General features: G+C 36.9%; 1 protein-coding gene across 2 annotated transcripts in view; it reads left to right on the forward strand.

The window, feature by feature from the left end:
• The first annotated feature begins 224 nt into the window (after window positions 1-224).
• LOC136830802 (blastula protease 10-like) overlaps window positions 225-15,702 on the forward strand; it is a 39,491-nt gene continuing 24,013 nt past the window's right edge. For both annotated transcript variants that reach the window (XM_067090730.1, XM_067090729.1), the window contains exons 1-5: window positions 225-431; window positions 5,100-5,337; window positions 5,870-5,950; window positions 8,941-9,053; window positions 13,602-13,805. In XM_067090730.1, coding sequence (XP_066946831.1) covers window positions 366-431; window positions 5,100-5,337; window positions 5,870-5,950; window positions 8,941-9,053; window positions 13,602-13,805 — 702 coding nt within the window. In that variant the 5' untranslated portion in view covers window positions 225-365. The remainder of the gene's footprint in view (window positions 432-5,099; window positions 5,338-5,869; window positions 5,951-8,940; window positions 9,054-13,601; window positions 13,806-15,702) is intronic.

Raw genomic sequence — 15,702 nt, forward strand, 5'->3', positions numbered from 1 at the left:
TCAGTGCTAATATTTGCTAAAAGTTTGCATTGAAGAAAGGAAAGCAATAAACTAAAAAAAAAAAAAAAACTAGAAAAACTGACATTAAGTGTGCACTATTTTTATTTGCTCAGAGAAAATTACGTCAAACAGAGATTCTTTATGAGTTTCTCAGGCATCACAATTCGGCCACTGAGAACTTACAGGACTCGCATAAAAAGAAGGCATATCACCATCTCTACATTTCTCGCTTGTTTTGACACAGGGCACGCTCAAAGACGGTTTATCATTCTTCTTGACACTGTTTGCGACAATTAGGGAAGGCTTACGACACGTCATATGTTCATTTTGATTTCATATCGCAAATATCAGTCTTTGGGTGCATCATGGCGTGGCCTGAAGTTCTTTTGGCGTTTCTAGTTGTTCCTGCGTTAGCAGAAGACAGCCCGCAGGTATTCTCATAATTTAACTTCTTACTGATTGATTAGCTGATAGACTAACTGACTGATTAGTTTGTGAAACTGGCGTGAAAACATCAAGTGGAATTAATGTCGAAAATAAATATGAGGTTGCTGGCTCCACACCCTTTTCTCGAACCCACTCACAGCTGGGTGGACTAGTGGGTGGCAGTCCCAGATATGAATAGGGCAGAGGAGACTGCATGACTCGTAAGGAATAGCGTTACGTAGTATACAAGTACCAGGTAAAGTGTTTAGTAAGATTCTGATCGAGAGATTATGATAAATTATAGAATGATTGACAGGGGAAGAGAAGTGTGTGTTTACGCAAGGAAGGGGGTGTGTGGATCAAGTGTGCATTATGAAACAGTTGTGTGGGAAGTTTAAAAGTAAAGGGAGAAAGCTGCATGCGGCATGTACTGACCTAGAAGAACTCAGAGAGAAAAGAAAGCAAGGCAATGTGGATGAGGATAATTAGAAACTACAGAAATTGGTGAAGGAGTTTGAAAGGCTTTGCAACTGAAGAAAGTCGATAGCATATGTAAGCAAGAGTAAGTTTTTGAGAGTAAATGGAAACACGGAAGATGGAGCAACGACTGTAAATTCCATAAAGGTATCAGGGAGTAAGTAATGGATAACGACAGGATGAGAAAGGAAGTGTCACAAAACAGGTGAAGGAGAGAGGGTAGCTGGATGTGGGCAAAATAATGGGAAGAGTTTTGAAATTTCTATGGAAACCAAGGTGGGATGTATAAAGAGATAGCTGAGCCAATTATCCTTTTTGATAGTGAAGTATGGATGTTAAGCTCGAATGATAGGAAGAAGGTTAAGCTGTTGAGATGAATTATCATTTGTACAGAATATGTATAGTGTAAAAACTTAGTACAAATGAGAAGATATGCAAAAGTGACAAAAGATATAATTAGGTGAAAGTATGGATCAGAATGTTTTTGGAATGGTCTGGTTATGTGGAGAGGATGAAGGATAAGAGTAAAGTAAAAAAAAAATTGTACAGTTTGTGGTGTTAAGAGGAAGGAGAGGAAACCATGAAACGTGCTGGATATATGGACTGGAAGGGAAACTGGAAAGTAAAGGCAATAATATCCAGGAGTGAGAGAGTGCATGCAAGACAAAGGTGAATCCAGGGGTTTCAACTCCTACTACTTAGCCTCCTGTGTAGGTGTATGAAGTGGGTAATTTTTAAAAAACTTTTAGCACAAAGCGTTAATCCACTAATCAGCAGTTGAAATGTGAACATGGCAGGGGGGCCATTCTTTTGATAGGTTTTTTTTTACCTACCACTGTCAGGGAAAGTGGCATAGTGTGTGTGTGTGTGTGTATACATACATACACAAGCAAACACACACACACATATATATATATATATATATATATATATATATATATATATATATATATATATATATATATATATATATATATATATATATATAAAACCGTAAGAATTAGAAATGAGCAATACAACGATGGAATACAAAGGAAAAAAGTATTCACTGTAACGTGGAAATTACAGAGGAATAAAACTACTTGGGCATGCTTTGAAAATATAGGAAAAGGTATCACAGGAAATGCACAGTAAAATTGTTAAAATCACTAACCGCAAGTTTGGCTTTAAGTGTGAAAGATCGACAGAAGCAGTCTTTATAACACACCAACTACATGAAAAGTACCAAGCAAAGAATAAGATTATACCCTTATTTTGGGGGGTCTTGAAAAGGCATTTGACAGAGTACCAAGGCAAATAATTGGATGGGCATTGAGAGGACAGAGGGTACCAGGAAGGCACACTAAGCGTGTGATGTTTCTCTACCGTATGTTTCTCTACCGTAACGTCAGGTCTAGAATGCAAACAGTGGAAGTATTTCAGAGGAATTTGAAGTAATGTTGATGTCCATCAGGAATCAGAGATGAGTCCTTTGCTGTTTATCAAGGAAGAAGTTACCAAGGAGTGTGCAAAAGGGGGTCCGTGAGAGCTTTTGGTTACAGGAGACATAGTAATAACAGCAGTATCTGGGAAAGATGTGGTGGAAAAGTTTAAAAGGTGACAGAGAGAAATGGAAGGGAGAGGAACGAAAAACAATATAAGCAAAGCAAAATTGACAGTGACTGGAAAACAGCAAAAAATATAATAAAGAAAGTGACCAAGTGTAGTGTGGGAAAGGTATTGGGGTAGTACTGTCTACCAAATGTAACAAATGGTGTCACAACAGGTAATCAGGATTACAAAATATACATGATGAAATTTTTGACGACTGATATGCAGTACAAGAGCAAATGGATAAGGGAGGGGAACTGAGGACTGTTCTTATGATGGATGAGCAAGTCCTAGAAGTGATAGCACATTTCTGTTGACTTGAGGACGCACTGGACTGTGAAGCAGCAGTTGAGAGAACAGCGTCGAAGAGAGTAGCTGTTCAAGGAACGAAATGCAGAGAGATAAATACACTACTGTAAATAAAAATGACCGATTTGTAAAGAGAACACAGGCTTAGGATGCATACATAAGGCCTGCACTACCCAGACAGAATAAAACAGTGCAAAATAAGCTTAGGTGCAAAACGAGACTAAAGTCCCTTAGTACGAGTACTGAAAAGCAAAAGAAAAAAAAAAGCAAAACCTGTCAATCTAAGGTTACAAATAGGTCCTCGGCTAAATTGCAGTATAGAAGAAAATTCCCCAGTCTCAAGTACAAAAATGATTCAATAAAAGATATAACAAAAGCCCCACAATTAAAGTGCAAATAGGAAAAAGGAACCTCAGCTCAAATGTTCAAAATTACCCAGGTCCTTGGCTCATGAGTAAAATACTATAAGATCCTCAGCCCAAGTGCAAAACATTACAAAAGGGCCTGAGCTTAAGTGCACGATAAAATCAAGGCCCTTCAGTTTGACCTCAATTCAAGGGCAATAGGATACATTCAAAATAGGACAAAATCCATTAGCATGGGAGCAAATAAGAGGAAGTCCCCCCAGCAAAATGGTACAATGAAAACTTTAGATTAAGAGAAAAATAGATCAAAAACCCCTATTTTAAGAACAAAAAAGGAAAAACCTTTTCAGTTTATTACGACGAAACACGGTAAGTACAAGCTATGATAAAATCCCCTCAGCTAAGTGCCACTCAGCTGAAGTACAAAATAAGAGAAAAAGATCTTATTACAAGTGCACACTAGGACAAAAACAAATCAGCTGAAGTTCAAAGTAGAAAACAGCCCCCAGCTTAGAAGCAAATTAGGAAAACATCTTGGTTCAATTGAAAATTGAGGCAATGTCCTTTCCCGCTTAAGTACAAGCTTTGAAAAAATCTCCTCAACTTACGTGCAAAATAAGGCAAAATCCTCTAGTTTGAGTGCAAAATACGACATGACTTCAGTAAAGTAATAAACAAAAGTTTTTAATTTTACTGCAAAATAAGACGAAGTATCCAAAATAAAATCAAAGCTTCAGGGCAAATTGAAACATGTTCAGCGACATATTAAGACAAAATTTCTTGACTGTCATTTAAGACAAATGCCCATTTTATTCCAGATGGTATTTGCCAATGCCCCTTTCTCGGTACTCTTCCACCAGAACGAGTGTGAACAATCAATTAGAGATAAACACAGTTTAAACATTTTTTAAGTCAGCGATTTAAAAAACTGACATGCTTTATTTAAATATACAATGTTATATTTACACGCTTCAGTATTAAAAGGAGCAAGTGAAGTGTTATTTCCATCCCTAGTATCGTAAAATTTCCCTCTCTAGTATTTCCATTTCCTTAAAAAACTTTATATTTATATATTCATATTCTCATCTCTAATTCATATTATTCTCTTCCACTGATCCGGTCACAAAGCACCAACATTACGAGATCAAAACATTTTCACTCCATGTCCACGTACGAAAACCTAAAATGCATCGGTTCAAAAATATTCTTACTTCCTGTCTCCGTAATTTAACCTATAATTGTTCACAATAATCTCACCTATTGCTCTGATTCGAAACAACCTAATAATGCGTACAAAATATTCCCACCTCTTATCCGGTTAAGGAAGCATAAATCTTATGATAACAATATCCTTACCTGTAGTCCCAGTGAGAAAATCTATTAATGCGTCCACAAAATTCTCATCTCTTGTCCCCTTAAGAACACTCAGATCTTATATATCTGCAATGCTCTCACCTTTTGACGACGTAAGATCTCTGCAAGAAAACCGCATCTCTGGTCCCAGCAAGAGAATTTCGTCTCAGTTGTGGATCCTTTTTTTTTCCGCTTATTGTAAACCAGAATGCTGATTTAAGGCCTGTGCAACATCTTTCCTTTTATCCTGCATACAGTATAATTTAGAAACCTAAACAGTCGTGGAATGCCACTCAGATGTCGCAGGTTCGCGTCTCCCCCGGGGCGATGAAAAATCACTGGCTCTGTATCATGATCAGTTCCTGCTGCAGTGTAGTGTCTGCGGTGGGAGACTGAAACCAACATTTTTTTGAAGCTTGAACTTCAAGTCAATGACCCCTATGTGCTTGTTCCATTTGAATAGGTTTCATCTACTGAAGTAACTAATAATAATAATAATAATAATAATAATAATAATAATAATAATAATAATAATAATAATAATTCAGTGAAAATAACAAAAGCTGGTACATCTTTCAGAACTATACGAGGATCTATGGAGCACCTGTAGTTCGTGATGCAGTGGACTATGTAGAACCACAAGTTCGTGATGTGGGTAACACGACTCTCATCTTCATGGACGACATGTACTTCACAAAGGAGCAGTATGACTTGATATTTGAAGGAGAAGTAGAACGGAAAGGGCTCATTATCAAAAATATGCTGTGGCCGAGGGAAAAAGGATTGCCTACGGTGCCCTACGACATCACTGCGGGCGGTAAGAGCCGCCTTTCGCGTCTGTTCAAGGCAGGGACAGTGTCTCTACAGTCACCACAGAACGATTTACTCTCAAGTATCTATAAGGTTCTCACAGAAACCAGCTAATTGTAATTTAAAAGGCGTCTATACGGTTTTCATTGAAATGAGCAAGTTATAATAATAAAAATAGCTATTTAGGGTTTATCAAAACCAAACTATTGCAGTTACATAGGTGTTTATGGGGTTTGCCTTATGATCGTCAATAAAGTTTTTATAGAAAATAGTGATCATGCTGGACACATCCTTAATTTTTTCCTTTAAATCAGACGATCAGAATTCAGGGTACCTATAAGGTTCTTATCAAGCAGTCATATTCACAAGATCATCCACGAGGTTCTATATTCACCAGCCAATCATAACAAGAACTTCATTTAAGAGCACAACCTTTTGACAAGAATCTGTTCACGACAGCTTTCAGGAGAATTATTCAGTTTGTTTTGTTTGTTTACAGCTTCAAAGTAACGTGAATCTTTTCTAACTCTCTTTGCCAGTCCAAAGCGCTAGGGACAATATCTTGAAGGCGATCGGGAACTGGGAGGAACGCACCTGCTTATCTTTTCGGCCAGCCTCCTGTAAGTACCGGAGTATGAATGCTGTGAAGGGTATATATATCTTACTCTGAATACTGGAGTCCTTATGTACATTTTTTGATAATTGCAATATACTTTTATTCTCAATTTTTTCTAATGTTGGATATATATATATATATATATATATATATATATATATATATATATATATATATATATATATCGCTCTTGCTTTTCATTTGAGAAACCTGGGTTGATTCCTATGTTAGAGAGATTTATATATATATAATATATATATATATATATATATATATATATATATATATATATATATATATATATATATATATTGTACACACACACATATATTATATATATAAAACTTTTGAATCAATGATGAACCCACTGTGCATAATACTTCTAAAATACCAACTGATTATATACCTACAACAAACGTTCATCAGGATCATGCCAAACCCCCTGCAACACTAAGAGCTACACTCTTATCTTGTATATATAATTTCGTTTCCTGACCGAAAGTGGGGAATTAAAACCTAATTGGAAGGTTTTAATCTGAGCCATGGAGGGGTGATTGCACTAGGTGATTTAAAAGCAAGTGTATGTGACACAAAACGAGAATGCATTATTGGCAGAGATGGAATTCAAGGCATGCATAGGAATGACTGGAAAGGCCCTTGACTGTTAGAACTGCATGGTTTCAAGAGAAAAATATTCTCATGTATAGTTGGGAAAGAGAACATGGTGGAGAAATGAGTGGATGGAAATGAAAGTTGATGGATACAGGGGTGAAATGAGTGACTGGAGATATATCTGATCATTATTTTGTTTACGAAAAAGTTAAGATAAATAAAAGTTCACGATGGAGAGGAAGAGGAAGGGGTGTAAATGTAGCTATAAGTGTAATGAAAAAAAAGCAAGATAGGATGGAATCAGAGAAATGAAGTGGAAATGCATGAAAACTGGTTTAGGGTTCAAGACACAGAAACAGAGGCAATATATGAAGGGTAAACAAATTTCCAGAAAGTATTTGTGATTTAGGAAAGGGAGAAGAGGGAATAACAACATCAAGTGGTTGGATAAGTAAATGAGGAGCTTGGTGATTAAAAAAAAAAGATTTCAGCCGCAATTGCAATACAAAAGGGAGGGTATGTACATAAATACAAAAGGGGGTGGGTCATTTACATAAATACAAGAGGATGGATACACTGGTCTACGAAAAGGTAAAAGACAAAAGGATGGTTTGTAATATAAAAAAAAAAGAGGAAAAGTGAAAGAGAGGTTAAGTTGAAAGTTGAATGGTCCTAGTGTAGAAGACATTAGTGTACTTTCATTTTGAGATGTTGACGCTGTTGGAAGGATAAAAAGGTTAAAGAATGGGGCACTAACAACTGATGGATTTACAAATGAGATGCTGAGGTATTAGTAAAATCTATGACAGAAACTGTAAGAATTTTGGGGCAGAATAGTATTTAGTATACAAGAAATATGGATAGTAGAACTTTTATTTAGAAAGTATCACAGATACAAGGGTTGATGTGAGTCCAGCCAAGGAAGCGGCTGTGTGGATCAATTGTTTGTTTAAGAAAAATTACAGTATACATTATGTCTTACATAGAACTAGAAAAAGCTTATGATAAAATTGGAAGAAATACAACGTGGAATGTTTTGAGCAATAAAAAGTTATTAAGATGGAAATGAAGCATGTGTCACCAGTTTGTAGGCTGTACTGTGTTTTTGTGGCTGTTTGAGCCTCTAGATAGAATGACTTAAGAAGTAAGAGAACGAATAGAATGAGTAGCATATTTGGGTAAAAAGTTGTGGGATAAGAAATTGGGTCACGGATGAAATGTGAAATGGCTGATGCTTGCAGGCGATGCGGCACTTAATGGGAATAATCACGTAAAACTGCAGAAACTATGGAGAGAGCAAGAAAGTGTGCACTTTATAAAAACAGAATACAAAGTAAATGTGAGCAAGAGTAAGAACATTAAGGTAAATGGAAACAAGACAGATGAATCAATGAATGATGGAAATGGAAAAATGGAGGTAACAGATTCGTATAGTTCAGTGGTTCTCAACCTTTTTGCCCATTCACCCTTTCCCCATATGTCAGAATGTCATTAACCCCCTTTCCAAAATTGTCTGCCTCAAAAGGTGCATTCCAAATAATATGCATATAGTACTAAAAATCTTATTTTCTTCCATATTAGTACATAACCTTTACATAAACGCTGATGGATATTAAAACTTAAATAAGTAATCACAATTCACCTCATGAAACTGAAATTCCCCCCTTGTTGAGAACCACTGGTATAGTTATTTGGGATTAAAAGTATCAGGTGATGACAGGATAAGAGAAGACATGATTCACTGAACAAAAGTGAAGCAATAAATACACCAGGATGTACACAAAAGACAAAGAAGAATCATGGAGTGAATATGGAAGCCAATATTGGGATGTAAGAAGGGATTGTCCAAGTAACTCTCATTTGTTGACGTGACTAGTGTATGTTGAAAGCAAATGCGAGAAAAAGGTGGAAGCTGTAGAGATTAATTATTTACATAGTAATGGTAAAATGTGTAAAACTTGGAAGAAGTGGGAGACAAGAATAGGGATAATTTAGGAAGAGCTGAATAAATAATATGAAAATGGCGTTTGAAAAGAAGAGCCTTAAAACCCAAGAAGCAAAAGTAAATGCAAGATAGATGTGATATGTACAGCATTTATAGTTAGTTCAGCATGCTGCTAATCAACTGTCTGTGTGTATATGAAGTGGCTTATCTGGAAAGGTTCTACATATGGGTTCACTGCCAACTCAGAAGTTGATGTATTGTACATGTGACAGTGCTTGTTGTTTTTTCTACTCAGGAGCCATCACTTTTTGGAATATACGTACATACATATATACATACATACACGCACACACACATATGTATATACATATATACATATCTAATAAAAAAAATTTTATTGTTCATGGTGCATTCTTCACTTTTCATGTCTCACGCAGCATCTGACTCATCCTTCGTCCGGTTCGTCACAGGAGTTGGGTGTATGTCCCCTGTCGGGCGAATCACGCCGTACATGCCTCAGAACGTCACCCTTGGGTCCGGATGCTTAGAGGCAAGGACGACATAAGACATTTTTTTTATGTGAAAAATAAGAGAAGGGGGATAGGTATGGTGTGAAGATCCAAGTTAAGTTTAGATAGGTTACGTCAGTGGTTCCCAACCAGGGAGGAGTTCCCCCCTTGGGGGAATTTCAGAGTTTCAGGGGGGGAATCATGACCATAGATTGGCAGGCTCAAATTGGCTCTGGAACCACAAAAAACGCAGTGTACATCGGTCCGCACTACTGAGAGGTTACGCTGGGCTTTCTCTCTGCTAGCTTGTGTGTCTGTGTTAGTATTTTGTTGCATATTATTTGGAATACACCTTTTGAGGTAGACAATTTTGGAAAGGGGTTTTGGGGAATGACATTCTGACATATGGTGAAAGGGGTGCATGGGCCAAAAAAGGTTGAGAACCACTGGGTTACATTATGTAACATTAATATTAGTGCTAGCAAACCCCTTCTAAAAATATGAGGAATGGAACTTATGTAAAGCCTTAGTATCCACAAGGTAAGAGACTGCGAGCAGGATAGAGGTTAGATATGCATTATGCAGGAAGATTAATATGCTGCTGAAAAGCCTTCTGTTTGGGCATATGGAGAGCTTAATGTTTTAACAAATATTTTTACAGGGGTGGTTCATCCGTGATTCAGGAATTACAGGATGAATATGGTAGTGACTCTTATCTCATTTTCTCCTCCAGGTCTTTTTTGTGTTAGTGGAAAAGACTTTTTTGATATATATATATATATATATATATATATATATATATATATATATATATATATATATATATATATATATATAATACTTTTCTCAGCTTATTCCTAGTTGGGGTCACTCTTGTTAATGAGCTTCCACCAGCTGTTTCAAGGTTGAGCAGCTCATTTCATCAACATGTAATCATATTTAAGTGTGCGTGAATTTTAAAAATTAATCCGTTTCCTAATCAGACATAATTCAATTACAGAAAAATATTATCAATGTCACATTGATGCTACCATCTGGGTTGTGTATGAATGCCCTGTGCAGGAACCCTTTACAACATGGCTTTTTCAGACAACCACACAGAAGGTGTGTTAAATAACCCTCACTCCAATACAAACACTCCCCACTTACTCCTATCTTCCATGCATTTTGCTACTTCCCGAATATTAGGACCCTTCCTCTCCAATACTTCGCCTTCTCTCTATTCAACACATTCTGTGCCTTCCTCTCCTCCTGCCCCTTAAAGCTTCCAAAGTACCTACTCTTTAAACAAGTAACTATTTTTCATTTTAGCCTTATGACTAAACCATCTCAAAACATTCTGATTAATCATTTCATATATGCTACCCTTTTTACAATGACTTCTCAATATCTTCACATTTCCCTGACTTTTAGTTCTTCTTACTCCAAATATATTAAGCAAGCGATTCATCTCAACATCTTCAGCCTTTTGTCTTTCATTCCCATTCATCATCCACAATTCACTTCCATTGAGGACAGTTATCTCAACCTTTCCTTCATACAACCTTGGCTTCCATACGCTCTAAGTCCTTTCTTAGCTACTTTGCACATACACTTTTACTTTCCTTGCTTAACCTATTCTGTGACTAACGTCTTTTCTTGTCTTAGCATAAACTTTTATATTTACTCCCAAATACTAATATGGTAAGAGTAAGTCATACATAGGCTGCCCAGATTACACTGATTTATTGTTAAGATTCCATCCACTTTTGATATAGCATACTGGCAGAAACGTGGGGTCTCAGGTCACGTGGTTCAAAAACCACCAGTGACGCACAATCATGCGGCCGACAGGATGCGCCATAGTTGCATGCCGATCTTACGGGCTAAATCCAGGGGTGGCATGGCAGCCGAGCATGGGCCGCACAATACGAAGAACAACTTTCCAACATCCTTGTCAACATTCTCTGCTCAATCTTTGTGGCCTCTTTTACCGTCAGACCCTTGCTCGTACTCATAAATACTCGTAAATTTCTCATTTTGTAAATATTTTCCGGCTCTTTCACTACTTTATGCCCATTTTCTTCAAAGCAGCCAATCAGTGCAGTATCATCTGTAAACAACCATTCCACATAACATTCACAATTTATTTTCATAGTGTAGAAACTTGTGCCTACATAACAGACTTTCCCTGGCTTCTTGCATCACTCCATTCATGTAGGTATTGAACAGTCATGGAACGTGAGACACCCTTGTCTCAACCCCAATTCTACACCACACCAAACCAGTCACTCTCCCATCAGCATATTCTAACACACTTCACTTCAGTCATAAAAACTTGTAGCTGCTCTCAACAATTCACCTTCTATCCCACACTTCTCTAAAAAACTCCAGATTATTTCTGTATTAATTCTATTTAAGATTTTTTAGGTCTAGGTATGACACATATATCTTTTTCCCCTTTAAAACTTCCCACGTCAGTGATTTGTAACAAGACTTTCATCCACAAAAATTCTCTTGTCTAAACCTGTCAGTTCTTCCTATATCAGTGCCTCTGCCACGTGTCTGACTTTCACAAAAGCTTACCACATACCTTCCTTGATATACTTAGTAACACTATGCCCATGTATTTCTTGCAGTTGCCTTTATCACCTGTACCATTAAATAGAGGAACAGATATTCCTCTAACACACCTTTAGAACCTTTTCCTCTTCCAGGCATGACATATCAGTTAATCTCATCCACTCTGCTGCACCTTTGCCACCAAATGATCTCACAGATCCTTGTTCCCAAAAATAGAAATTGTTATTCATAAGCTTACCTTAAATAACCCTATTGACAAAAGCAACTTTCCCCTCCCCCCCATTAAAAAATCTTGCCATTATCATAATACCCTTACCCATAATGTAAAGAAATATTTCAAGAATAAACGCCCTACAATTTCTTGACATTAACTCACCTAAAACTCACTCACACTACCATATAACTTTTTCTGTGAAGGCGATGTTCATACATAGTACGGAAGAAACAGCATTACATAATCTCCTAACGGGCAGAAATAACGGTAGGACATACTGCATTCTAGAAAATACACTATAAATTATATCCGATGTTTTGCATGGCAAGGTTATATCAGCTTTAACAAGACCATACTTAAAATTAAACAAATTATAAAGAAGCAAAATGCAGCATACGCTTCCAGCTTGGAATCAGCGTAATTAAAACGTACTGATAAAAGAATTTAACTTTATACCAGAAAGGATAGGAAAATATCATTTACTTTCAGCATCCCTGGGTCAGTAGGCCAAAAACAGCTAACCACCAGGAAACAAAAATACCTACACCAAATTAGAAGTCAGGCAAACAACGAACAAGACAGCTGTTCAAAGGAAGTTTTAATGCTTACAGTAGTTAAGGACTGATGAAAGAAGGCTCTTACTGTAACCAGAAGCGGTGAAAGAAACGCTTGATATGTAATATTCATGAAAGAATGTGCTTATGTATTTAAGTGGTCAAATAATTTTATTTCAATATGGCTATATACTTCCTCTTACTTCTTCCTGATGAACACCATATTCTTTGGAAGCTTGGATTTCAAGTCAGTGGCCCTTTTGGGCTTGTTCCATACGAACAGGTTTCATCTACTGAATAATAATACGATAATAATAATATAAGCGAGGAGTGTAGATAAAGCAAATTTATTAGCACGAAAATTGCTAGTTGTTTACACAGTGACACACAAGCAGAGAATCGGTCTGCTACCAGACTGGCGGTGAAGGCTCGATGCAAGGAACTGAAGGTGGAACTGGAAGTTTCCTTCCTCCGAGGAGTGTTTGAAGTTTGTGCAGACGCACAATGAGGCTACTTTAAGCAGCTGAACTGTGTTGAAATAAATTATGAATTAATATTGAACTAATGAGTCATGAATTGTGGACATGGATTTGAAGGCAAATGGCCATATTAACAACAGCATTAATATTAACCAGTTTAATGTTAAATTTGCCTTTTAGGTAAACATAATATTGTATAAGAGAAAAGTTAAGTATATCTTAGTTTAATCAGACCACTGAGCTGATTAACAGCTCTCCTAGGGCTGGCCCGAAGAATTAGATTTATTTTACGTTGCTAAGAACCAATTGGTTACCTAGCAACGGGACCTACAGAATTATAAAAATTCTCCAAGACATTGGCAAATGGTGTGGGCAACCCATTATCGAACAAGAGCACCAAGATTGAATAAATCAAGGAAAACAATGGGAAAGGGCGGAGAGCGGGGCTTATCCCTGAAAGCAGGACATGACAGATGTAAATTAAATCTACTGGTAACAATATAGAGGCAATATTCAGACATTTAAGAAGTGATGAAATCCTTATTTGATGTTTAAAGGAGTTTTGAAACACAAAATGAATATCGGAGCAGATTCATAATGAAAAGAAACAAGTGCACTGGCAGCCACTCTGACAAGCACCCTTTGACTATCACTGTTTTCTAAAACACATTATAAAATGTCGAGTAAAAAAAACTAATGTGTTTAAGACTAGATTTACTAACAAGAAATATGCGATGATGCAATAAGTCAATGTTGTCATTACTGTTAATTTATCTTCAGGCAAGTACCGTCATCCACGAAATCGGTCATGCCATAGGATTCACCCACGAAATGATGAGAACCGACAGAAACGACTACGTCACCGTCGTCAAAGAGAATATCAAGAGTGCAAATAAAAGGAATTTCCAGATGGTGACGGACAAAGTCTATTCTGGCTACAATGTCCCGTTTGATTACTCTTCTATCATGATGTACAACACAAGGGTAAGTCTTTCTTCGAAGCTTCCTTGCTTACTGCGCATTTTTCCTAGATAGTATGACCCCCAAGGGTTTTCGGGGTCGTTATCTAGGAATAATATTTCATAGGGGTATAGGGGTCATTACCTTTATGGTATTTACAGTCTTTTGTTTATATTTTTGCGGTAATCCCCAACGAGCTTGTACTAAACACGCCGCAAAGGTGGATACATACCGGGTTAAAACCCGTGGGGGTCACTATCTGGGAAAGATCCTTTACTGCTTGCCCCACTAACACTGTCATGTACTCGAGCCATCTCCATCTTCCTGTCATCATCATCTGAACTACATTAGGAACTTCCACAGTTTCCTTCATAGTATCATTTCTCATTGTATCCTGCCCTGTGACTCCTAATATTCTTCTTAAAATTTTATTGTCACATCGACAAAAGTCTTCTAGATATAGTTTCATTGCCATACCATGAGTCATGTCTGTATAGCAACACAAATCTTCCTTTTGCATACAATTTCAGTCTATTTGATACCCAAATTTTATTAGCCTTCTCCAGTGTTTTGCCAAATTTTAACTCACGGGGAACTTGTACTGAATATCGCTGTTCCTAAATTTTTGCAAGATTCAGTCTCATTACTAGATACGTAATGCATTCTATTAAGAAAACTGCATAAATCTTGTGGTGTTTTCTTATTAAAATAGCATCATCTGCATATTTTTCTGCTGTTTTTCCTTCAATCTGAATTCTCTTTCATCTCCCATCATGTTTTTTCATCATAAAATATATGAGAAGGGCAAAACACAACGGCTCTTCACTATTTACTGCAAATTCTTCTTTCATTTGTTATCTAATTTAGCTTTACATGTTTAAAATGAATGCCATAGTGACGAAAGAACTTCCATAAAATTGGTCTGTGAAATGCCTTTTGTAATCAACAAAAGCCATAAGGAGAGTTTAAATTTCATACACTGCTGCACAATGTTTTAACATAAATATCTGATCTGTGCAATTCCTGCCTTTTCCAAAATCAGCTTTTTCATCTTACGGCTGTTTATCGTTTTATTCCCAAGCCTACTGACTATAGGCATACTGAATATTTTCATTTCGTGAAGATTGCAATGCCTCTTTAATTACCACACTCAGTCAGGTCACCTTTCTTTGATATCTTTCCCATTCCCAATCATCAGGTTTTGTTTCCTCATTCTTAGTGTTTATAAACTTGGAGATTCTTAGCACTCGCGTATGGTCGGGACTGGGGGCCATTTCTAAATCATGCTTTTCCATTTATGTGGCAGATTCCACAGAAGATTCATTTAATAAATGCAATAAAAGGTAATCAGCTCCCTGTTATATGCAATTCGTAGCTGACTAGGTCAATGATCCCCACCATTGCCTATTGGTTTCAACAGAGGTCATCTGCCAGCCAGGGTTGAAGCCGAAGAGACAATGCACTCAGTGCGAAGAGACAATGCACTCAATGCCCCTTGACCCTGTACAAATCCCACTTGCAGTGACTTCTGGTGTTCCTCGTGAACCAGGCCATAATTTCCGACCGTGGATCTACCCTTTACCTGAACCCTACGAGGCAGCAGGTGCTTGTACGTTGAGCTCTTGGCCCTAACCCATGTACTGCCAGCTGGGCCTCCTGGCCCTGGTACTCACTAAGAGGGAGGGACGCAATTCCCTGAGAGATACATACTGTATACCCAGTATATGTATATGTGTAATACATATATATATATATATATATATATATATATATATATATATATATATATATATATATATATATATATATATATATATATATATATATATATATATATATATATATATATTATATATAAATTTAAAGAAAACACATAAACTGAAGATTAAATGAAAAGCTTCCTACACATACAGGAATCAAA

This window comes from Macrobrachium rosenbergii, chromosome 47, assembly GCF_040412425.1.
Source record: "Macrobrachium rosenbergii isolate ZJJX-2024 chromosome 47, ASM4041242v1, whole genome shotgun sequence".
Lineage (NCBI taxonomy): Eukaryota > Metazoa > Arthropoda > Malacostraca > Decapoda > Palaemonidae > Macrobrachium > Macrobrachium rosenbergii.